This window comes from Acipenser ruthenus, chromosome 6, assembly GCF_902713425.1.
Source record: "Acipenser ruthenus chromosome 6, fAciRut3.2 maternal haplotype, whole genome shotgun sequence".
Lineage (NCBI taxonomy): Eukaryota > Metazoa > Chordata > Actinopteri > Acipenseriformes > Acipenseridae > Acipenser > Acipenser ruthenus.
The window spans coordinates 8,808,321-8,834,325 of record NC_081194.1 but is presented as its reverse complement, the minus strand read 5'-3'; the positions used below and the strand labels follow the sequence as shown (position 1 = coordinate 8,834,325).

Below are 26,005 nucleotides of genomic sequence, written 5' to 3'. Positions count from 1 at the left end.
GCAAGGAACTCCACGGCATGTTTAATTTATTGTCAGCTTGTATTTTATTTTAAAGCTACACTGTTTGTTTGTTTGTTTGTTTTTCAGGACCATCTACAGTACCATCTGGACTATGCAGGCTACTGTAGGAGTTATATGGAGTGATTTCTTATAAAATGGCAAAAGGGTTGCATGCAGTATAAGTAGTATTCCTTGCACACATACAGTATTATCTGAAACCTTTTTTTTTTATTAATATTTCCCTATGATTGCCTTTTGCATTCATTGTACTCGTCCCCCCTTCTGGAGGTCTGTGGGTTTTGGAGCGGGTAAGGATGAGTCACAGATGCACTTGGAGTAGAATAAGTTATTAGGGGATATGCAGTGGTGACCTACTGTAAATAATATATGCCTTAGTTTGGGTGCAAAATACAAATTTCTGTCTTTTTTTTTTGTTTGCCATTAAACCTTGGCCTGTACTTGAAGTTATGAAAATAAACTGCTGCTCATAATAACTAGCAGTGTGTTTACACCTTCCCCATCTCACCACAATATTATTGTATCTACAGGAGAAAAGAAAGGGGTTTGACCTTCAAAGCCAAACCTCACCATATTAAAATCTTTTCACAGTTTGTTCTCTAGTCAAGCCCGGGAACATTTCCTGGTAGAATCTGCTGCCGCTGTAACTCTCTAGGGTTGTCTCCTTCTAACAACACACTTTTAATGGGTCTGGTTTGACTCCTAAACTCTGAGTGAAGTGCAGCTGGAATTTGTACCCCTCTGCAACTGTGGAAACTGTGAGTTAGTCAATGTAAAATGTAGGGGGGCAGAAATTACAGCTGCACACCCCGAGTCTTCATTTTTACAACCACCTCACTTTAGAAATGTAGCTTTTGGGAGTCTTTTCATAAGCAGCCCCGTGGTTGCTAAAAAATAGTAAGCCTATTAAATAATAATAGAGGCAGAAACAGCAAAAGTAAGTTATAAAGCACACATAAACTAGCCTCTTCATTGTGGATGAAACATAATTACCACTGGGTCTGCCTACAAGAGGTGGATAGCATTTCTGTCTGTCATAAATAATTAAGAGAATAACGCAACAAAATCCCTGGTAGGAACATGTGGCAGGGTGCCCTTCCCACCTCCACCGCCAGGGGAGGACTACCTGCCACTCCCACCTCCTCTACCTGGGGTCGCCTGTGCGCCGTCGCCTGGGGTAGCCTGTGCGCCGTCGCCTGGGGCCGCCTGCTCGCCGTCGCCTGGGGTAGCCTGTGAGCCGTCGCCTGGGTCCGCCTCCTCGCCGTCGCCTGGGGCCGCCTCCTCGCCGTCGCCTGGGGCCGCCTGCTTGCCGTCGCCTGGGGTAGCCTGTGCGCCGTCGCCTGGGGTCTCCTGCGCACCGTCGCATAGGGGCCGCCTGCATGCCGTCGCTTGGGGCCACCTCCTTGCCGTCGCCTGGGGTCTCCTGCGCACCGTCGCATAGGGGCCGCCTGCATGCCGTCGCCTGGGGCCACCTGCTCGCCGTCGCCTGGGGTCGCCTGCGCGCCGTCGCCTGGGGTAACCTGCGCGCCGTCGCCTGGGGTCACCTGCTCGCCGTCGCCTGGGGTCGCCTGCTCGCCGTCGCCTGGGGCCACCTGCTCGCCGTCGCCTGCTCGCCGTCGCTTGGTGCCACCTGCTAGACGTAGCCTGGGGTCGCCTGCATGCCGCCGCCTGCGCGCCATCGCCTGGGGCCGCCTGCTCGCCGTCGCCTGGGGCCGCCTGCTCGCCGTCGCCTGGGGTCGCCTGGGGTCGCCTGCTCGCCGTCGCCTGGGGTCGCCTGCTCGCCGTCGCCTGGGGTCGCCTGCTCGCCGTCGCCTGGGGTCGCCTGCTCGCCGTCGTCTGGGGTCGCCTGTGCGCCGTCGCCTGGGGCCGCCTGCGTGCCGTCGCCTGGGGTAGCCTGTGCGCCGTCGCCTGGGGCCGCCTCCTCGCCGTCGCCTGGGGTAGCCTGCTCGCTGTCGCCTGGGGTCTCCTGCGCACCGTCACATAGGGGCCGTCTGCATGCCGTCGCCTGGGGCCACCTGCTCGCCGTCGCCTGGGGTCGCCTGCGCGCTGTCTGCGCGCTGTCTGCGCGCAGTCGCCTGGGGTCGCCTGCGCGCTGTCGCCTGGGGTAGCCTGCGCGTCGTCGCCTGGGGTATCCTGCGCGCCGTCGCCTGGGGTCGCCTGCTCGCCGTCGCCTGGGGCCACCTGCTCGCCGTCGCCTGGGGTCGCCTGCTCGCTGTCACCTGGGGTCGCCTGCTCGCCGTCGCCTGGGGCCGCCTGCTCGACGTCGCCTGGGGTCACCTGCTCGCTGTCACCTGGGGCCGCCTGCTCGACGTCGCCTGGGGTCAACTGCTCGCTGTCACCTGGGGCCACCTGCTCGTCGTCGCCTGGGGTCGCCTGCTCGCCGTCGCCTGGGGCCACCTGCTCGCCGTCGCCTGGGGTCGCCTGCTCGCCGTCGCCTGGGGTCGCCTGCTCACCGTCGCCTGGGGCCGCCTGCTCGCCGTCGCCTGGGGCCACCTGCTCGCCGTCGCCTGGGGTCGCCTGCTCACCGTCGCCTGGGGCCACCTGCTCGCCGTCGCCTTGGGTAGCCTGCGCGCCGTCGCCTGGGGCCGCCTGCTCGCCGTCGCCTGGGGCCACCTGCTCGCCGTCGCCTGGGGTAGCCTGCGCTGTCGCTTTGGGCCACCTGCGCACCGTCGCCTGGGGTCGCCTGCTCGTCGTCGCCTGGGGTCGCCTGCTCGCCGTCGCCTGTGGCCCCCTGCTCGCCGTCGCCTGCTCGCCATCGCCTGGGGTCGCCTGCGCGCCGTCGCCTGGGGTAGCCTGTGTGCCGTCGCCTGGGGTAGCCTGTGCGCCGTCATCTGGGGTCGCCTGCTCGCTGTCGCCTGGGGTCGCCTGCACGCCGTCGCCTGGGGCCGCCTGCATGCCGTCGCCTGGGGTCACCTGCACGCCGTCGCCTGGGGTAGCCTGCGCGCCGTCGCCTGGGGTCGCCTGCTCGCCGTCGCCTGGGGTCGCCTGCGCGCCGTCGCCTGGGGTAGCCTGCGTGCCGTCGCCTGGGGTAGCCTGCGCGCCGTCGCCTGGGGTAGCCTGTGCGCCGTCGCCTGGGGCCGCCTGTGCACTACTGCCCTTGCCGGTAAGCAGCAAGAACAGAGTTCCCTGGATGGGCTGGCCTGACAGTTCTTTCCCAGGGTTCAAGGGAAGTCGGCCAGCTAGGAAGGGGGCAAAACTCCGTTGCAATAACGTATTGACCCGGAAGGGAAACGACATGGCAGCCGCAGACTGGAGAGGCGGTTGCACTCATTTAAGGGGGACAGAGAATCCCAATCTGTTCCTTCTCACTGGTTTGTGTTTATAAACTGAGAAGGACTGTGAGAGACCCCGTTGAGTAGTAAAAAGTACTGTGAGTGTTTTGTTTGTTTTGTCTTGTAATTGTCCTGTCTTGTGTTGTACGTTACTAGACAGCTAACACAGTTCCGGAGCTGTCGCCAAGGGCCAGCACTAAGCCGGAACAGCACTTCACCTATTGTCATTAATTAATCTGTATCACCCACCACGAGCACTACTGCATGCACCCAGGACTGGTGACCGTGGTTGTATTATTGTGGGTCAGATATTGTGTTTATTAGTTGGGACTGCAATCCCGTTATTGTATACCCCGTGCAGTTCATGTTGTTGTGTATTGCTGGGGGATTATTGTTTAGGTCACCAGACCTGGAATATAAAATAAAGATTCCATTTTCCAAACCGGATTACAAGGCTCTGTCTGTTTAATTACCGCACTGCATCACTCCTGCACACGTTTCCACTCAGCCACTTTGCCACAGATGGGTAAATTAACTTGACAGATATCTGAATGCATGCACTGTGCAGGCTGCAGCTGTCTGTTTCTATATGTGCACACGCAATAACAATAGCTGTAAATGTTTCCAGATTACCCTTCGAAAAGTTTCCGGTGATATACCACGGTTACATGCATAGCATGTATAGAGTTTTAGTTGCCTAGTTACAAACCTTTTTGCTACATCCAGTAGTTTAGACAAGGGGTGGCCAAAGTTGGCCCTTCCAGTCCTGGTCTTTGTTCCTCTAAATAGTTTAATTGAACCAATTAAACCTCCATTCAGACACTAAAATAGTTCATTATCTCATTTTACATGTTAAACCTGGAGTGGAATGGCCCTCCACTGACATGATTGGACACCTCTGGTTTAGACTTTTACCACAGCCTGCATTAGAACTGTAATTCAAAATATTTGTAAAAAACAAATGATGTAAAGCTAGTAGGCAATCATCCAAAATAAAGCTGAAGCACTAAAGGATAGCAACACAGAATGTCTGTACATCACTGAAACACTACGTTTAAAAAAAAAACCCATTGTACTGCTGAACCTCGTCTTCTTTAATATTAGCATCACAAGGGTATACTGTATTATAAAAAATAATAGATGGGCCTCTTCCATCTCGGGTTTCTGTGACAGTTTAAATTACTCGACCTTCGGTCTCGTAATTTATGATGTCACAGAAACCCTAGATGGAATTATTTTCCTGTAACTTACTGAAGCCCATCTATTATTCTATATATAACAACCATATATACATTGCCCAGAGATTAGCTTATCTTCTTTTTTTTTAATGGTGACAATTTTCACAGCATGCAGACAGAATGGGAACGAAAATGCATTCAGGTCTCAGGGTGAGGACAAATACTGACCATAAAAAACTGTAGAAAAATCTGTTTTTAGCATCAGCTTCGCCTCTGAGTAAGGAACATCTTGTCAATCCTGTGATAACCTGGGTGCTGGAAGAACTGTAAAACTAGATGACAAACACTGTCTGTTTAGAATAGATGTATGTAGTTAAATTGTATTGCAATACATTGCCTATCTCCTAACAGTATTTAGGATTGAGTGACCAGCTACTCTGGCCAGGTTCTGCAACTTTACTATCTGTTTGATGAACTCTAGCGTTACGGCTTTCAAACCACTGATAAGGTCCACTAGTCCCAATTAGGGAGAGTTGAGACGCCAGGTGGATATTGCTGCGTGCGATCTCTCACACAAATGCTTTTTGATTTTGTTGGTGCTTCCATTTTTTCTAAAACAGCAAATCTCGAGGTAGTTTTTCTTAAACCCATACATTTCTAGAATGGCCGTAATTGTCCTTTGTAATTAGGGGGCATTTTCTAATGATCCAGAATGCGTGGTCCAGTGGTTAAAGAAAGGGGCTTGTAACCAGGAGGTCCTCAGTTCAAAGCCCACCTCAGCCACTGACTCATTGTGTGACCCTGAGCTAGTGACTTAACCTCCTTGTGCTCCATCTTTCGGGTGAGACGTAGTTGTAAGTGACTCTGCAGCTGATGCATAGTTCACACACCCTAGTCTCTGTAAATCGCCTTGGATAAAGACATCTGCTAAATAAACTAATAATAATGTAATGTGTTGTTTTTTAACATGTTTAGCTGGAGAGGCTACACTGACATCTGGAGGTGTAGGACTGAATTGCAGGTTAGTCCTGTCGTTTTAATTCTCCCGTAGATTTTGCAGGGCCCTGGCTATATGAGCAGCAGGATAACAGGTCATAGGCAGGAAGTGTTTTGTTAAATTAGGTACTTTGTTAAACGGTGGCTGTCACCACTAGGCATTTTGTAAAATGACAGCGACTGCCCTTTTTATCATGACATAATTAACAAGCTACATTGGAAGGGGTTCTATTGTAGATGCTGTAATACAGTTTAAAGCAATTATTAGAGTCAAAATGAGGTGCCGTCTTTCATTGCTTCTTTCTGTTTACCGGTATAACATTTAAAAAAGGCTGCTTTAAAAAAATAGACAATGGAAAAGTTGTGCAGTGGATCTCAACTTAAAACTGTCTGAACAGAAAGCTCCAGAACAGCAACTGTTCAAACTAAGAAATCCTTTAGAAGATAATTGATGTCCAGAGGTCAGTAACAATAACTGTACTGTACAAATACAGTACATCTGCATGATGTACAGCATGGTGTCTCTGAGTTTGTTGATGTAGTATTGTGGGCAATAAATTATTTGACTATTCAATAAATAAAATATATCCCGGTGCTGCAGGATAGCAACCCACAGGGCAACTTCCCTGCAGTTAGGATCTACTGCCACCAGAGGGCGCTATAGGTTGCTAATGTGTACTAAACCGCTTTTTTTTTTTAATGGAAAGGTGGACAAGCTTTTGGGGGGGGGGGGGGGGGGGGGTTAGAAGTGTTGCTGATATGAAGAAAAAAAATCTAGAACAGTCGCCATATGCAGCAACCATTCAGCACTGTATGCTCAGTGAATGAATTTTGCATTTAAATCGAGAACAAAGCAAAACGTATAGACATGTTTTCCTTCACACCCTGCTCACACTCTGCTTGATTGTGCAAGGAAGACTGAAAGGGTTTTGAAGAAGACAACGAGCCTGAGGGTTTAGGGGGGAGGGCAGATGGGTAAATGACTGCCAGTGTTGCATTTAGCAGATTGTGTGAGAAGGGTGTCTCTGCAGACCGGAGGCTCCAGCCCTGTTGTCTTGCGTGCACAGCTCGCGTCACGTCATCATTCTACGCTACAGCCTGGTCACATGATAAGGGTGATCTCTAGCTTGTGAACCTGCCCAATGTTGTTGTTTAACATAAAAGGTTGTACCCACATTAAGTTGAATTTGAAGTCCACTAATAGTAATAATGTTTAGTTTAATTCAGCTTTATGCACATAAGTAGTATTAGAATGTGTTGTATGGTTAAAATGCTGGTATATTATGCACGGTGTTTGTAAGGATGCAATGTTTAATTTTTTTTATTGGAAAATTACACGTTTTTCCCCATGATATTAGAAGTATGAGTGTAGCGGTTTACTATTTCTCTTTTAGGCATTGCGTTTTTAAACGGTTGAAGTGAAGCGTATGGACCTCAAAGGTTGTGTAGTCATGTTTAATTGTAAGATATTGTGTAACTACGGTTAAGCGTAACAAACTCTTATTTCAGTTACAGATCACTGTTGAAAGCAGGAGCGCTGCCTTCTGTAAAACGCTGCTCACAGTGTTGTCGGTCGTATCACTGTCCTTTTTGGAAGCTGTGTATATCCAAGGGACCGATAGCGTAAAGCTGCACTTGAAGGTCCATCTTAAACACGCACTACAGGTTTTATTTTATTTTTAATGTAATATCTTTTTTTTAGGGAAAATAAGTAAAGTTGCAATTTCCATTGTGCTAACGAGACGTATAAATCTGTTATTTCTAATATTATTTTTGACAAATCTGCTAAGTACGTCTTTTTTATTTAAGTACTTTGAAACAGCTGGAACTACGTTAAATAACTCTTTAAATATTCTTACAATTCAAGCAGGTCTAAACTGGAAGATGTTCACGAGGGAGTACATTCAAGAGTACCCCCACCGTTCCACAGGGAGAGGATTATTCATTGTTTTACTAACACTAATATGATAACCAATCAGAGTGCAGTGTCCTGACAGGAGAATTTCATGTCACCTTTGTAAGGACAGCACCTGAGACAGGTAGAGGGTACCAGAATGCACTGCGTGAGTTGAAAAGGAATGCGTTGCAAAGCCTGAACTGCCCATTGAGTCATATGATAATACTAACTGGACCGCTGCCCACTAGTTTAGGCTTCAGGAAAGCCTGGTCTTCCAATAAGAAGTATTTAATGGAAGCTCACACACACCCAGCGTTATTTTTTTAATGCATTTTTCAGTTTTGTCTGCCAGGGCTGCAAATTTCGCTGTCATTACAAAGGTGACACGAAATGTTCCTGTCAGGACACTGCACTCTGATTGGCTATCATATTGTTACTAAACAATGAATAATCCTCTCCCTACACCGAAACCCGAACCTTATGTGGAACGGTGGGGGTACTCCTGAATGTACTCCCTCGTGAACATCTTCCAGTTTAGACCTGCTTGAATTGTAAGAATATTTAAAGAGTTATTTAACATAGTTCCAGCTGTTTCAAAGTACTTAAATAAAAAAGATGTACTTAGCAGATTTGTCAAAAATAATATTAGAAATAACAGATTTATATGTCTCATTAGTACAATGGAAATTGACCGGAGGTGCTGACTTCCTCAGTTGTCCTGACAGGAACATTTCGTGGTACCTTTGTAAGCACTGCGTCTGGCGTACCTTTCACAGCAGGACTACACTAACCAGAATGCATTGGGGTGTGAGTTGAAAAGGCTCAAATGTCCCAAACTGTCCTAGTGTAACCCTACACACAGTATATTTAGGGTTACCATGTGGCTCCAGATTAACCGGACGCTGTGAGACAGAACGGGATTTCAAACTTGCCCTTAAATTGAAATAAATGAATGTGTAAATGAACCATCCTTAGCTACAATTAATAATGGTGCTTAAATACCGGCATGCGCGTCAAATAATTGTATTATACTAAGAATGAATTGCAGCCAGTCGCTATTTTTTTCTGTTTGTTAAAATTCAATCGCCCATATTATTCTGCAAATACAATCGCATCATCATCTCGTTGCTCTATCGATAAATTAGCTATTCGTTCATTAAGATCTGATCAGAAGCAGCTGATCAGTGTGAATTGTTTGCTGCGCCCAAGCAATTCCACCACAGCAGGATTAATCTCAGCAAAGGTGGAGCTCATTTATACGTGAATTACTTTCAATTTAAGGGGAATTTTGAAATTCCGGTCTGTCTCAAAGCGTCCGGTTAATCTGGAGCCATATGGTAACCCTAAGTATATTATGAAATGTTCTGATAAAAAAAATGCTTATTAAAAAGTCCAATTCATTAAAATATGCTTTAGAAATGGCACTGCACACAGTAAAGCTAAAGATAACTGAAAACTATTTAAGGCAACAGAGAGACCGCAGCTACTGCTGCTGCTGCTGCAAAACCAGATCCCAGGTGATCAGCTGCAGTGCAACCCAGCAGAAATGATTTGTTTTCACGTGAATCAGTAAATCGGCCGAGATAGGTTTTGTTTGTGCCACAACGCTTGAACCTACCTCCAGTGTTTGCTTTGTAAACACTCTGGCCGCTAAAGTGCCCTGGATCTATTAATAACCAAGAGGGCGCTGCGGTGAAAGCACGGAGCCGCTTCGAATCAGTCAGGACAAATACTCTGCCGTAGCAGTGTGCACACAATTATAAACACAATGTGTGACTCGCCAATTGTGTCCATTTGTTAGGCATGCACACTTCTCATAGCAATTATTTATTGCAATGGACATCGTTTAGGTGTAGTTATAGTACCCATTGCTCACGTTTTTCTCTCTGTGTGATGGGTATTAGACACATACAAGCACCACAAAAAACAACTTTATGTGCAAGATATTCAAGGGCAGTTTCTATTTTTTGTCGAATAAAATATACTAAACCAGACACATACTTCAGATTTGGTTCCAGCAGTGTAGCAGCAAACCCAGCTGGGGGCGCTTTAGTAACACGGTTTTTATTTCAGGACCTTTGATGAAAATTATGGATGCAAAGGTAGTTTTAATCATATACTACTAACAGAAAACAGAATTGTTTTCTTACTTTAGAAAAATTGCTATTATCTTTTCAAATTGCGTTTGTACCTTGAGTGTTCATATAGAATCAAGGCCCTCAGGGTAGGCAAAATAAAACTAACCACATAGGCACATGCACTGTAGATGTTTTCTTAATATTGTGCTTCATAAAACCAAAAAGCACCACACATGTACTGGCACACTGTAGAACATGGTAATTTTGCTTTTGAAAAGTACAAAAAAATATAACATGTTGGAAAAAAGATTAAATGGATATTGTTCACAGAAACCTCAAGTGTGGTATGCAGTACACATTTCTAATGTAAGATACCTGTCATATGGCTGATCATAGTTCTCTTGCTGCATTCTGTACAGGCTGAAGCTCCATCACAGAAGTGAGTTCCTGCTGCTAATATTGATGACAGTTTCAGTATTGTTCAATGTATCTGATTTAGTTTTTTTGTCTTTATTTGTGGTTTTATGATGTGCATGTTTTGTTTTTTTAACGCAAAGATACCACTGTGGAATTTCTTCTTCTGCATTTCATATGAGAAAACCGCATTAATAATTTTCAAGTAAAAAAGAAATGTCCTTGCATAAAAGCTGAGCTGTTAAATCTTTCACTTCCGTTTCTTTAAATCACAATCGCCACCACTAGCAGTGTGGGTTGTTTTCCACCGTGCTTGTCTGCTTCAAGAAGCAATGACTAGTTTTTATCTGCTTACACAAACATACAAACACAGACAGAGATAGACAGGGGCGCAACCAGGATTTTCCTCGGGGGGGGGGGGGGGGGGGGCTCAGGTTATCTGCCAAGATGCAGAGGTCCAGAAAATACACCACACACTTGCATATATCGCGAGACCCACAGAAGAAAAAAAAATCATAAATACTATACAATCAAACTGGTTTTATCGTGGGCCTGAGATATTATAAACAGGGCAGCAATACATCCAGAAACACATAGAACTAGGAGGCTAATAATACAGAACATCATAGTGTAAACTTAACATAAGCTTTTCAATTATGCAGTCTTGCTAGATGAGAACTGGCAGTCACTGTTTACAAATAATAAAACCTGTGACTTCCTTTTTAGTCAGTCAGGCAGTGTACAACGGGGTACTTTCAGTTACTTTTTTCAGCTTTTATCCAGCCTCTCACGATTGATTCGCATTTGCCAACTTTTAAATCACGAACATCATCCAGTGGTTTAGCCCCACTTTCGACTCGATCAATAGCTTTTAACTTTTCTTCTAAGACACTTTATTTTAACTTTTTTTATGCAGTAATGATGTACTGAGCAGTAACCATAGCGTTGAGCTCGAAAGAAAATTCATCCGCCAAATCAAACGTTTAACTTTCTAATAAGGCTAATTATATTAGTGTTATTTTATTTTTTGTCATATTTATTTTCAACTAGAAGTGAACCGTGTATCTTTCTAAATTGGAAAACGTTGGTATCACCTACATACATGGTTTTAATTGGTTGCATTTTGTCAGCTAGCCTTTGTACGTGTGGTTTTCATTGGTCGCACTTGGTCAGCTGTGTAAATGGTTTCAGTGGGTGGAAGGGAAGCGATGTTTACCTCAGTCAGTGCTTTTGTACAGTACATGTATACGACTGTATCATGAATTTGTAGGCGGTAATAATGCAAAACATAAACACAATTGTAATCGTGTCTATGGCTAAAGGGGGGGGGGGCTTGAGCCCCCTGAGCTCCCCCCTGGTTACGCCCCTGGAGATAGACATACATGTAGTAGTAAGACAGAAACCCACACGAACAGACATAAGAAAGACGTAGACAGACTGACACACAGAAGGATAACCACACTGTGACAGGATGGACCGAGGTTTGAGACTCAGAGACAGTATAAAGTTCAAAAATAAAGTTTTTAATAGACAAAAATAATCAAATAAATAGGCACGAGGGCCAAACAAAAAGGTTTTAAACATAAAATACAAACACAAAACAAAACTTACAAAATAAAGCTTCCAGGCTGGGCGTTGCCTTCACTGGAACCAAACAACAAACTGAAAACACAGCACACACAAAAACACTCTTGCTTCTTCTGGAACTCTCCTTCAACTCTCTCTCCAACCAGGGCCTCTCCCCTGGCTTTTATCCCCTGTGGCTGGAGCCCAATTATTCAATAATTGCCGATTAGTCAATTAGGGCTCCAGCCACATTCTCACATGTTTTCCTGGCAGGGAGGAATTTTAACCCCCTCCCTGCCAGTCCCAACATTGATCATAAAGACGGGGCAGTACCCCGTCACATATCCCCCCCCTTGTGCCAAGCACAACATGGCCTAAATGGCCACCTCCCCCCTCAGTCTCAGTCCCGGAAGAGGGGGAAGCACAGTGTCCATGGGGGTGGCCATGGTGGGACGTCCGGCACCACCCAATTCTTCGTGGCCAGCAGCTCCCTCTTCCGGGGCTCCGGCCACACACCATCTTGCCGCGAAAGTGCCGCTGGGGGAGCTGGTCTCCTGACCTCCCTCCCCCTCTTCATGGCCAGCAACTCCCCTCCGTGGGGCTCCGGCCATAGTGTAGCGACCCCAGGCGATGCAGGATCCCTGGCAACCCCAGGCGACGGCAGCAGCAGCGGACCCTCGGGAGGCGACGGCAGCAGCAGCGGACCCTCGGGAGGCGACGGCAGCAGCAGCGGACCCTCGGGAGGCGACGGCAGCAGCAGCGGACCCTCGGGAGGCGACGGCAGCAGCAGCGGACCCTCGGGAGGCGACGGCAGCAGCAGCGGACCCTCGGGAGGCGACGGCAGCAGCAGCGGACCCTCGGGAGGCGGAGACGGGAACGGCGGCCCGGCTCCCTCTGGTGGCGGATGCGGGAACGGCGGCCCGGCTCCCTCTGGTGGCGGAGACGGGAACGGCGGCCCGGCTCCCTCTGGTGGCGGAGACGGGAACGGCGGCCCGGCTCCTTCTGCTGGCGGAGACGGGAACGGCGGCCCGGCTCCCTCTGCTGGCGGAGACGGGAACGGCGGCCCGGCTCCCTCTGCTGGCGGAGACGGGAACGGCAACTCGTCTCCCTCTGCTGGCGGAGGCGGGAACGGCGGCTCGGCTCCCTCTGCTGGCGGAGGCGGGAACGGCGGCTCGGCTCCCTCTGCTGGCGGGAACGGCGGCCCCTCTCCCTCTAGTGGCGGAGGCGGGAACAACAGCTCGTCTCCCTCTGCTGGCGGAGGCGGAAACAACAGCAACTCGTCTCCCTCTGCTGGCGGAGGCGGGAACAGCAACTCATCTCCCTCTGCTGGCGGAGGCGGGAACAGCAGCTCGTCTCCCTCTGCTGGCGGAGGCGGGAACAGCAGCTCGTCTCCCTCTGCTGGCGGAGGCGGGAACAGCAGCTCGTCTCCCTCTGCTGGCGGAGGCGGGAACAGCAACTTGTCTCCCTCTGCTGGCGGAGGCGGAAACAGCAGCTCTTTTCCCTCTGCTGGCGGTGGAGGGAGAAACAGCTCCGGTTGTTCCCCATCTGCTGGCGGTGGAGGGATAGACAGCTCCGACTGTTGCCCCTCTGCTGGCGGTGGAGGGATAGACAGCTCCGACTGTTCCCCTGCGGGTCCCTTCAGCCCTGGGCCTGTGGGCTTCCCCTTCTCGGGCCGTGGACGCACCGACTCCTCCCGCTCGGGCCGTGGACGCACCGACTCCTCCCGCTCGGGCCGTGGACGCACCGACTCCTCCCGCTCGGGCCGTGGACGCACCGACTCCTCCCGCTCGGGCCGTGGACGCACCGACTCCTCCCGCTTGGGCCGTGGACGCACCGACTCCTCCCGCTCGGGCCGTGGACGCACCGACTCCTCCCGCTCGGGCTCCTCCCCCTCGGGCTGTGGACGTTCGGGCTCCTCCCTCTCGGGCTGTGGACGTTCGGGCTCCTCCCTCTCGGGCTGTGGACGTTCGGGCTCCTCCCTCTCGGGCTGTGGACGTTCGGGCTCCTCCCTCTCGGGCTGTGGACGTTCGGGCTCCTCCCTCTCGGGCTGTGGACGTTCGGGCTCCTCCCTCTCGGGCTGTGGACGTTCGGGCTCCCCCTCTCTGGGCGACGGCAGCGGCCCCCATTCTGGCTCTCGGGACGGCAGCTCCTCCCCTTCTGGCTCTCGGGACGACGGCTCACCCCTCTCTGGCTCTCGGGACGGCAGCTCCTCCCCTTCTGGCTCTCGGGACGGCAGCTCCTCCCCTTCTGGCTCTCGGGACAGCGGCTCCTCCCCTTCTGGCTCTCGGGACGGCGGCTCCATCCCTTCTGGCTCTTGGGACGCCGGCTCCTTCCCTTCTGGCTCTCGGGACAGCGGCTCACCCCTCTCTGGCTCTCGGGACGACAGCTCACCCCTCTCTGGCTCTCGGGACGACAGCTCACCCCTCTCTGGCTCTCGGGACGACAGCTCCACCTTCTTTATTGGAATGACTGGGGCATCTCCCATATCTACCGCCAGGTAATTAACGACCATCAAGGCCAGCTCTGCGAAGGACGCCGGGTGATGCTGTTCCTCCCACTTTTCCCACCTCCCCCCATCTCGACGCCACAGCGTGTTGATAACTATGGGGAGGTCGTGGAAGAGGTCCGCCTCAGGGTGCATCATCCAGTCCCATATTTCCTGGGATGGTGGTGAAGGCGGTGATGTAGGAAGTGGTGGGGTGGCTGCCGAGGACGGGGTTTGCAGCTGCTCCTGGTCCCGATTGTGGGGGCATCCTGGCCAGTTGTGGCCATCCACCTCACAGTACCCACACCAGTCAGCTGGTAGCCCATCTGGACAGGACCTCCACCGATGATCCTCCTTCCCGCACCAGGAACACCACGGGAAGAGGCTCGCTGGGTCCTCCAGCTGGGGTGGCTGTTGTTGCAGCAGCCTACATTTCTTCGGCTGCTGCTTCTCCTGCCTTTGCCGCTGTCTGCTCTTCCCCATTTTCCAAAAAAAAAAAAACTCCCAAAATTCAAGAAAAAAAAAAAATAATACTGCTCTGAGCCTCCAGGTGGCGCTCTCCCGTTTCTGACACCAAATGTGACAGGATGGACCGAGGTTTGAGACTCAGAGACAGTATAAAGTTCAAAAATAAAGTTTTTAATAGACAAAAATAATCAAATAAATAGGCACGAGGGCCAAACAAAAAGGTTTTAAACATAAAATACAAACACAAAACAAAACTTACAAAATAAAGCTTCCAGGCTGGGCGTTGCCTTCACTGGAACCAAACAACAAACTGAAAACACAGCACACACAAAAACACTCTTGCTTCTTCTGGAACTCTCCTTCAACTCTCTCTCCAACCAGGGCCTCTCCCCTGGCTTTTATCCCCTGTGGCTGGAGCCCAATTATTCAATAATTGCCGATTAGTCAATTAGGGCTCCAGCCACATTCTCACATGTTTTCCTGGCAGGGAGGAATTTTAACCCCCTCCCTGCCAGTCCCAACATTGATCATAAAGACGGGGCAGTACCCCGTCACACACACATAGACAGGCAGAAAGACACATAAGAAAATCACACAAACACAGACACACATATAAGAACATACAAACAATACGAATTAGTGTTCAGCCCATCAGTGCTCTGCTGGTTCCCAGTAGCTGGTTGATTTCAATACTTTGTCGTCTAAAGGATCCCAATGATTCAGCCTCAACAACATGGCTAGCTAACCCACTCCACTCTGTGGAAAGAATGGTATCCTACCCTCTGTCCTAATTCTGTCTCCACTTCATTTAGAACTGTGTCCTCTAGTCCTGGTTTGTGTGCTCTGTTTGGTTAGGATTAGGTTTATCATTTTATGATTTTAAGGACCAATCCAGTCTCCCTAATGATTCTTTGATCAAGGCTGAATAAATACAGTTCCCTCAGTCTTGTTGCTTTTCATTGGGCTCTTTCCAAGGCTGCATAGACAGACAAACATAAAAACACACACACACACACACACACACACACACACATGCCCCCCCCCCCCCCCCCCCCTCCTGATCCCAATCCTTTCCATGTGAGCCACAAACAGAGGACTGTGTAATCTTCTGTATTGCTGGGATATTTAACCCTCCAATGTCACACTGTTTTTTTTTTTTTTTACACCCACAGATATCAACCTGTCAATGATAATTATCAAGTCATTATTGCTCAAGCTGAACAATAACCAATTACAAAACCATACTACAATCAGTATGTGTGATATTAATGGCATTATCTAGCCCCTGCTTGCTTATACCTGAGGCCTAGTCAACAGCACATCTCCTTGGTCGTGGTGCTATAACCATAACCCCCTCACCCAGGTTGACCTTGGAGGACTAACTTTCTCAATAATCCAGATCACAATACTCACATAAACCATATAATACTGGGCTGCACTGTGAACATGCTTTTTGTCCATATCTTGGGTTAATACTGTTAATATCAAGCAGTGGTGTAGTCCTTATGTGTATACTGAACTTCTACTAACACATATAATAGTTAATGTTGTAACGCCGTTACATTAAATTAAAAGCTTTAAATAAGAAAAGCAACAAATAAATAAATAAATAAAGTTTAATATCCCTATAAGAGGAGCTATTGAGCTCCAGTACCTTTCCGTTCTGCCTCCATGTCTATCTACAGGTGGCCAAATTATTAGGAAAACCTGTTTTTCCACCTTTTTTTTCTTCCTTTGTTAAGGTCAGGCAGTCATCGGGGGAGGGGGTGTGTTTATTCTGTGTTTGGTAACAGAGTTAGATTTTAACCAAAATCATCTACTAAAAAAAAAAGGTTTATACGGTCCTTTTAGGAAGAAGAAAGTATTAAAAGTACTAAAAACAAGTTTTAAAGAATAGTTTGCTGACATCTTCCTCCTTCTTTCTGTTGGATCACAAATACTTTTGTTGTTTTTTGTTGGAGTTTTCCTGGTTTTGTTTTAGATGGGCAGCTCCCCCAAGGATTTTCTACACTGACAACTTCCACAGACCTGGTGAGATCTGCCCCAATTTTTTTTTTTTTCAGATTTTGGATTATTTTTTGTTTTTTTAAATTGTTTTTTCTTGTTTTCCAATTTGAGGAGCTACAGCAACTTGACTGTTCTGTTTGGGACAGTGTATATATTTGTGGGGTGTTGGTTTGGGGTTATTTTTTATCACTTGTAAATGTTGTATCTACGTCATTAATGTTTCTCTACAAAACACCTGTTTGTTGGTTAATTGAACTGGGTCCAGAATATGACAGTATTCCATACATTTTAGAAACCATTACAATGTATTTATCTAATTTCTACAAGCATCTTTCTCCATCTTGTCAGAATGCTTTCCTTTACGTGTCTGTGTGTGTCTGTGGCTTCATTTGTGTCCAAAGTCGTAGTCGATGCACTTTTGCTGTCTTCGTCAGGTTCTTTATCCTTCTTAAAGAAGTAATTTATAATAGAAGAAGTTCCTAATGCTCTTTTCATTTCATCAATAGGACTGACTGAATCAACAGTTGTGCGGTTAATGTAAATCAACCGACTTAGCTTGCCTATTATGCACGTTCTGGCTGGACTTCACGGCTGATATCGAGGCTCTCTTTCTTAGAGTGTTGCAGAGGGGCATGTTAATGGTTACACTCTGGTGTACCAGCAGACATTTTTTTAAGATCTCTATGGAGGTGTTTTTAACTTTTAAAGTCACCAGGATGTGATGAAAGAAATTTTAACATGATTATGAACAACAAAAATAATACATTAGTTAAGATAACTGTGACATTTCATACCCATAAAGTGTCTCTTTAAAAATACACCCTAAACAGTCTGGTGGCTCGTATTTGCACAAGGCTTCCCTGTAGGCAGACAGACTGTGCAACCAGGGACAGGTTTACCTGGAGGTGTTGATAGCTGTCTGATTCCGCAGTTCCTATCAGCATTCATCAAAACTAAATCAAATTACCCTGGAGCAGGGCCAGAGTTGAGTAAGACTTACTCTATAGAACAGACAAAACTTACTGTAAGAAACACATGACCTTAATTCAAACTTTTCATACTGGATTTCCTTTTAGCTGATGACAGCAGTAGAACATACAACAACCGCTGCTTTGGTTATGTATATAGGTGACACATTTGTCACAAGGCTTTGCCTAAAAGTAAAGGCAAAGTTGCGGACAAGAAATAAAACAAAGGTAAGAGCACTGAAATAAAACAAAGGTAAGCATTGAAATAAAACAAAGGTAAGAGCACTGAAATAAAACAAAGGTAAGCATTGAAATAAAACAAAGGTAAGAGCACTGAAATAAAACAAAGGTAAGAGCACTGAAATAAAACAAAGGTAAGAGCATTGAAATAAAACAAAGGTAAGCATTGAAATAAAACAAAGGTAAGAGCACTGAAATAAAACAAAGGTAAGCATTGAAATAAAACAAAGGTAAGAGCACTGAAATAAAACAAAGGTAAGAGCATTGAAATAAAAAAAAGGTAAGAGCATTGAAATAAAACTAACAAGAAATGACTGTCAGCTCCATCAAGTCTTTGCTTGTCTGGCCATCCCTCAGTGCAAAATGTCATGACTTTAGAACACACACAGTCTTATTTAAAATTAGCTCTGATTTCATTAATTTTTGCTTGCTGGAAGATTTTCCATTACAAAATCGATGTACACATTGGTGTCCTCCAGTAACTCAGTCCCAGTTAGGGTGTTCTTCGCTTCAAGCAGTGCACGTGACAGTGTGTCCGCTGTGGTCAGGTTCGTACCTGGCACATGTGAAACTGAATACCAGTATCTCATCAGGCACATTCTAAAACGTTTAATTCTGGGTGGGAGAGCATCTTTAGCACCCAGTAAGCTTAGTAAAGGCTTGTGATCCATTTCCATTTGAAAATGCTTTCCAGTGGGAAAGTCCCTGAACCGTTCACATGCCCACGTTAGGCCTAAAGCCTCCTTCGCCACCTGAGCATAGTGTTGCTCCATGGATGTTAAAGACGGTGAAGCATAAGCAACAGGCTCCCAGTTGTCTTCTTGTTTTTGAAGCAAGACTGCTCCCAAACCATATGAAGAAGCATCTGCTGACACTTTTGTTTCTTTGCTGGGGTCATACAGAGCTAACACCGGCGCTGACAAAAGCTATTTTTTCAGCATTGCAAAGGAATGTCTGGATCAATGCCCCAATACCACTGGTTCTTCTTAGAATGCAGATCTCTAAGAGGTTTACCTTTTTCAGCTAACGGAGAAATACATTTTCCCAGCTGATTGTCCATTCCTAGAAAGCTTCTCAACTCATAACACTAGCTGTTTTTTTTAATTTCTGGAATTGCAGCTGTTTTTTTTCCGATTCAGGTTTGATGCCATGGGCTGAAAGAATGTGGCCCAAGAACTTAACTTCCTGTTTTCCTAGTTCACATTTTTCAAGGCTGAGAGTAATGCCTGCATCTTGGATTCTTTCCAACACTGTGTGTAAGCGAACATCTGCTTTTTTCCCCAAATTAACACATCATCCATGTGACACACCACACCTTGTAGACCTTCAGTGATTTCGGTCACCATTCTGTTCTGATAGTGTTCTGGTGCTTATGCTATTCCAAAACGGTAGTCTGTTAAAGAAATATCTGCCAAAAGGAGTAATGAAGGTTGTAAATTTAGCTGCCTCTTCTGTTAGGGGTATCTGCTAGAATCCCATGTTCACATCCAGTTTTGCTGAAAATGTTTGCTCCTGCCAGCATGCCTAGGGTTTGTTCTACAGATGTAAGAATGCATTTCTCCCGACACACAGATTCATTGAGCTTAGCGAGATGCACACATATATGTACAGCGGCATCTTCTTAGGAACTACAACAATGCCTGTGCACCAGTCTGTTGGTTCCTCAATTCTGCTGATTGCACCTATATGTTCCATGCACTGGAGCTCTTCTTTCACTTGATGCATCAATGGAAGGGGACTTCTTCTCAGGGTCTTAAGAGAGTAAGGTACAGCATTTGGCTTAAGTTTTACTTCATATGACTGTTGTACTGCTCCAAGTCCGCTGAACAGTTTTGGATATTTGTCTTTGAGCATCAAGGCATCTATACTATCTAGCCACAAAACTAGTTTCAGCTTTGTAATAGCTGTTCTGCCAAGTAATGCAGGACATATGCACAATTTAATTATCAGTATGTAAACACAAATGCAATTGCAGTGTATACAATGCAGTTAAACGACACTTATCCCCATCTGAAATTGTTGCATTTTCTGTCTTGTCCTCTCTCTTATATTTAGATTCTTATTTATTTTCAACAATGAACAGTTGACAACAAATATTCATTAAACGTCCTGCAAATTGAAATAGACACAATTACAGAACAAATGAAGTCAAGCTCACCAAAACATTAAGGCCATTGTGTTACACATTAACCAGTTATTAGCCTTGATCCATCAAAGCCTGTGCAACACTAATATGCTTCCCTAGTGCACTTCCCCGCAATAAGCTTGATGTTGAGCCAGTGTGATTGGTGGAGTCTGGATGTGCGCAAACCACTTGCCACACAGTCATTAAAGTAGTGGTATTAACCACTGTACAAAAGGAACAGACTCTTTTGCAAGGGTAGTTAACCAGCATTACTTATGTATTCTTCTAGCTGTTTGGAGTCACTTTCACATATTATTTTCTGATTCAGTCATCACCTTCTGGTCACTTTTTAAAACTCATAAGTTTAAAGCCTTTGTTCCATGTGATATTTCTTACTGATGTTTTTCGTACATTCCACTAGGGGTATTGGGAAAGAGTAGGTGAGTGTTTTTAGAACTGTATCTGCTGCACACCCTCTGAGTCATCATGACCAGCCCGCCATGTGCAACCGTAATTCCTGCCCTCTCTACCAGCTGTGAGTTAGAAAATGGAAAATCTCTATACAAAATCGCAAGTACAGAGGGGACAGAAAATAAAGCTGCACACCCCTAGTAGTTGTTTTTTTTCAAAACAAGCTGACTTTGTGACTGTAAAAGGGGCGTTTTTCAGAAGTAAAATAGTGATTTAAGCAAAAACCCAGCGAGAGAATGCCCACTACAGATGACTAATTCCGCTTTGATGTAGTCAGGAGTTTCAATTGGGTCACATCCTGGTCCCAAACTTCCGGGGGAAAAAAATTGTGAGGAAGGAAGTGTGTTTGCCATTCAGACAAGGCTGTTGGTTTAAAGTGTGGAGGAACATCACTGGGGCTTACTGAACTGCAGCTAAAACTGAACATTAAATAAGGAAAATAAGGTTATTCATTGCACAGTCAGGTCACCAGAAAATGACAACTTGTGCGAACTCTATTATTTCTTAAGACTTGTTCCAGTTAACACTGAAAGAGCCTGCCCATGTGCTCTTTTGTATTATGCAGCGTATTGTCATGATATTTGATGATGCACTTCAGTTGTGTGGTTTCCTGTTTGTTCACATGGATCACTCCTAAGTATCCATTAGGTACACTATAGTTTCCACACCCAATGCAAATAAAGAATAGGAGAGACACACCTGTCACCATAAATGGATCTTCCAGGTCACATAGTTTAGTAAGTACTGTATATATAGTCTATGACTTAACAAGCAATTTCATGTTTTGTGGCTAATTTATCCAAGTGCCAGCAATGTGTTAGGTCCCTTTGCTTGAAACATAAACTTAAGCTTTGGAAATATTATATTTCCACTTAATTATTTTATCAGGGGTGTTCTTTTTATTTGTCCCTTTCCCTGTGTTATATGTTGGCTACCTGAGAGAATATATACAGTAAACTTAGCCTACTATATAGGCTACTGCCGTTTCTTTTTTTCTTTTTTTTTTTCTTTTTTTTTTTACAATATGTACTTGTCATTTCTAATGGGTTTGGTTTGAAATGTTTTCAAGGGAGGCCCTCTCAGAAGGCAATGCCTTACCTATTACAATGTGGCTACACTGTATGGAAATGTCATTAACTGATAATAAATCTTAAACAGTATTGTCCAACTGAGACACTATCTGAAATTAAATCACTTGTAGTATTCTCTCTGCAACCTCGTGCTTCTCAAGTACCGTACCCCGTTAAAAAAAAATCTTGCCGTAACCTAATATGGCAGCAATGATAGAGGCACTCGGCTTTACCGTGTTGAAATCTCTTCACACACTCCCTCTAGCGGGCCCCTTTCCCTCGCTCGCCCCGCCCAGGACTACTTTTGGCTGTCTGCGCTCTGGTCCTCTCTGTGTTATTTTCAGTTAGGGGGGACTGGGAGAACTGGAAGGGTGTGGGAGTGTGTGAGTGAACGAGAGCACCAGCGCCAGACAGAGTCAGCTTCAGCTGCTACTCCGGGAGAGGCGATGATGGCGGCGGCTGTGGAACGAGGAGGGGTTCGGGCCGCCTTCTTGAACCCTGGCAGCGGCGGTGGCGTCTTACCGGGGCTGGCAGTTACATCAACGGGACCCGGAGCAGGAGTCGGAGTTGTAGTGGGAGGTTCTGGTTCAGGGGGCTCCGGTCCAGTCCCGGTTCCTATGAACCTGTTCGCTACCTGGGAGATAGACCGCTCTTCCCCAAGCTGTGTTCCGAGGTAAGTTGCGGCTGCTTGTTATTATTATTATTATTATTATTATTATTATTATTAGTCAGATGAATACTGTAGTTAAAGAACACTGCAAAATAATCCATTGTGTTGAGATTCTGATTTGTGCATGTGTAGTTTCAAATGCCACCAGGGATGCGTAAGTACAGTACCGTGCAGTGGTCTCTCACATTCATCATATGTCTGTCATTTGTTTATTTCTACACCCATATAATAATACAGAGTTCATTTGTGATTCAGTCAAGCAAGATCACGTAGTAATCTATACTATTTACTAGTTTGTCTAACTCACGATTTGAAATAGTGTAAGCGCTGCACATGGTACTAGTGTAGTCAGACAATACTATTTTACACACCCTTTCTCTGGGGATTTAACGCTGTGAAATAAACACGTTTGCTAAGATTTTCTAGACTGTATTTACGATTAACTTGTCATAATTAATTCTAGGGTTGCATGTCTGCGGAATCATTTTTTTTATTATAGTTGTTATTGTTACTGTTGTGTGTGGATGAGGATATTTAACAAGAAAGTGAAAGAAAGGGCTGTGGTGGGGTTTTAAAAGGACGGCAAAATCTATGTGAACAAGTGGAACTTACACACTAGGATAAACAGAACAAGCCACTCCACAGACTAGTGTGGGAGATCTTACACAGCGTTCGCAATTATGTCACGATTTGAATGTACACTTTTAATAAAATAAGACGATCGGAAAAGTAATTAAGTGTTGTTGTTTAGGTTTCTGAAGATACACACAGCTGCACGATTTTTAAAGCATGATTATTTATGAGTACTGTATTAAATTAACGCGTATACCTGCTATTAAACGGACCACAAATTACACAGCACTCGTCAAACCAAGTTAATGTTTGTGTTTTTTTTTTTAATTATCGTAACATCTATAAAATGGCTAATTTACTACTTGGCCAATTTGAACGATACCATGAGATAACGCTGCATAATACACTTTAAATACAATGGCAGTGCAATACTGTCTGTAACTGTTTTTTTTTTATTTTATTTTAATTATGTGTGGAATCGTGTGGTCCCCCGAAACTTTTTTGTGGTTTCAATGGACAGGATGTTTTCCAACCATGACGGGAATTTCAGTTCATTTTTGTGCTGGCTGCTGTTATAATAAGTGGATGTTACATTCTAATAAGTTCTTTAAACCTTCATTTTACTGTAGTTGGTTTCCTTGTCATATTCAAATGTTGCGAGTTAAACATAGGCAGGAGGGTGTGCTGGTTACAGCTATTACAGCTGCCTTTTGTTTTGATTCAGTATAGCATAACCATGCAAGTCAAATGTACTTTACCCTATTGCTTCCTTATAATGTAAGTGTTCGTTTGGGATTTCCTATTACAGCAATCCCAGTTAATACTGAATTGTCTGATAAGAGATTTTTTTTATTTATCTAATTAATAAGACACTTGGTTCTCATGTTCAGCCAGTCAGCCCTTGTGATACTGTGGTTTTTAATCAAATGCACAGAAGTCTCAGGCTAGTTTAAGTTTCTGTCGAGTGACACTTTTTGTTTTAATAACTGCATCTTTTGGAGCGCATGTTAGCCTGCTTCATTATTGGCTTTCATGGTCAATCCCAAACTGTTTTTTAAATGTGTTTAATCTGTGTAAAGTTTATATGCTTTTCCAATGAAACCTTCGCAGGATTACTCAAATGATTTTTACCACCATATTGTTCAGTCTATAGCAAAATAGATGTATTATTTTTTTTTTTAAACGAAAACTAAAAGTACCTGTGTTAGTCATCCTCTTTCAACACAATACTAGCATCATCAAAATATTATGGAAACCCCCCCCCCCCCTTTTTTTAACTGCACTCTTTTAGTAGGAAATTACCATTACATTGAAAAGGGAATTTTTGAAATTAACAGGAAGAATGTTCGAACATTTGTATGAGGTCACTGCATACATATGAATATGGTGAATTATGTTCGCCTCTCCTAAAGGGAGAGAAATGAACTATCCCTCTGTGAGCTTTCAAGTACTTCTTTACTGAGGTAGCCAGTGCACTAATAGTTAATTACGTTCAGTTCTTCCCCATCCTGGTATTCCAGTTGAACCTCTTTATCCAAATGTACCACTGAACTGGAAAGTCCCCAGTGCATTCCACCAGTGCCACTCTGTCTTATGACCAAAAACCCTCTTTATCCAAACACATTTATATGTACTTTTTCCATGTCCCTGGTGCAGTTCAAAAAGGAAATCTACGATATGGGGGGAAAGTCACAGGAACCAAGTCTGCAGCGATGAGCCAAGCTTCTGACACAGCAAGCATAACTTAATATTATATTATTATGGAGCTTTAATGTATTGGGCAAATAAAATAAATACACAAACACATATAATATATATATATATATATATATATATATATATATATATATATATATAAGATGTAACCAAATTTAACATATCTGAGATTGATTTTGAAAGGTTGTAATATGTTACATATGCCTGAATCAATTATTAAGAATGCAACATCAATTATTCATTTTGATTGATCTGATTTTAATTGCCGTAGTTCAGAATACAACCTTATTTTGGCTCAGATGAGTGACAACCTTTAAAAATGCCCATTAGTGAGTCAGAGTAGCATCTGCTGACAGCTTTGTTTGAAATGTCAGCTGCTCTTTGATGTATGTCCCCTGTCCCCTCCCCCCCAGTGTTTGTTTAGGACTGTACCCAAATTTAAAATATCTGAGATTGATTTTGAAAGGTTGTAATTACGGCCGCTATGTACATGAGAACGGTGGTTCTTTATTAGCAGTGTTACAATCTTTTGAAGATCACTTCCTGATCCACATGTTACGCTGCTCGCTGTATCACACTGATACTGTATATCTAATACAGCGATAAGCAGCATTTTAGTTGTGAAATCCATTCAAAGCAACGGATTCAATAAAAAGAATAAAAATAGTGCCCCAGGTTATTTTCCTTTTGAATGGAGAAGTCACATTTCTTTACCGTACAGTGCTGAATGTTAACATACTGTCTGTGCTGCATACTGTGCTTGTCTCGTATGCTAAGATGTATTACGGAGTTCAAGGTCTACAGTAAGATGCCAGGTATTATTTTCTTCTGGAGGTTAAATTGTTACACTATGTTTTCACCATGAATTGAATCTTATGATGCTTCCTTTTGTTTAACCAAATATTCAGTTAAATCAAGACTTCAAACCTTTGTGGGTCTATGATTCCTATAGGAAGAGTAATTGGTTGATTCAATATGTGGTAAACTCACTGCTGCTTCCAGTAGCTTTATAGTGTTGCTTTGATTTATGGCTACTTTGACTATGCAAGGCATTACTGTGTACTGTCTGACCTGTGTCTAAATCAAGGTGTTGTGGACTGCAAACATATTTTTATTGATTAACCTCACTGTTTGCTTCTATAACATGGATGGAAGTAAGACTCCTATTGCACAGCAGTTTCACCCATTCCAGATTTTACTACCAGCTTGATTCTCTCCATTGTACAAGTAACAAGCTCAGACATGTATTATTAAGTGTCTTAGTCTAATCAACTTTTACAGTATTTATACAATCAAATCAAAATGCCCCTTGGTACTTGCAGTACTACTGTTTAGGGTTCAGAGAAGGCAGCTCGGGTGTCAGTTCAAGCTTACATGTTTACATATTACTGTAAGCCTTTTGGGAGCATTAACCATTAGCACATGATTTACCTCCTACTTCTGATGCATCTTCTTTAATTGAACTTATATTGTTTCTACTGCACTGCATTATGAGAGATCACTCTCTACAAATAAAAAAAAAAGATTTTATTATTATTATTATTATTTATTTTTTAGCAGACGCCCTTATCCAGGGCGACTTACAATTGTTACAAGATATCACATTATTTCACATTATACAGATATCACATTCTTTTTTACATACAATTACCCATTTATACAGTTGGGTTTTTACTGGAGCAATCTAGGTAAAGTACCTTGCTTAAGGGTACAGCAGCAGTGTACCCCATCGGGGATTGAACCCACGACCCTCCGGTCAAGAGCCCAGAGCCCTAACAACTACTCCACACTGC

General features: G+C 45.0%; 1 protein-coding gene across 5 annotated transcripts in view; it reads left to right on the top strand.

Annotated features, from left to right (window-relative positions):
* Nucleotides 1–21,509: 21,509 nt before the first annotated feature.
* Nucleotides 21,510–26,005, top strand: part of zmp:0000000755 (phosphofurin acidic cluster sorting protein 2) — an 88,235-nt gene continuing 83,739 nt past the window's right edge. For 3 of the 5 annotated variants that reach the window (XR_009328835.1, XM_059024923.1, XM_059024922.1), the window contains exon 1: nt 21,510–21,926. Coding sequence is in view for 4 of the 5 variants with exons in the window: in XM_059024923.1 (XP_058880906.1) it covers nt 21,700–21,926 (227 nt within the window). In the remaining variant the exon portion in view is untranslated. The remainder of the gene's footprint in view (nt 21,927–26,005) is intronic. The other 2 variants (XM_034018513.3, XM_059024924.1) reach the window with 1 other exon arrangement.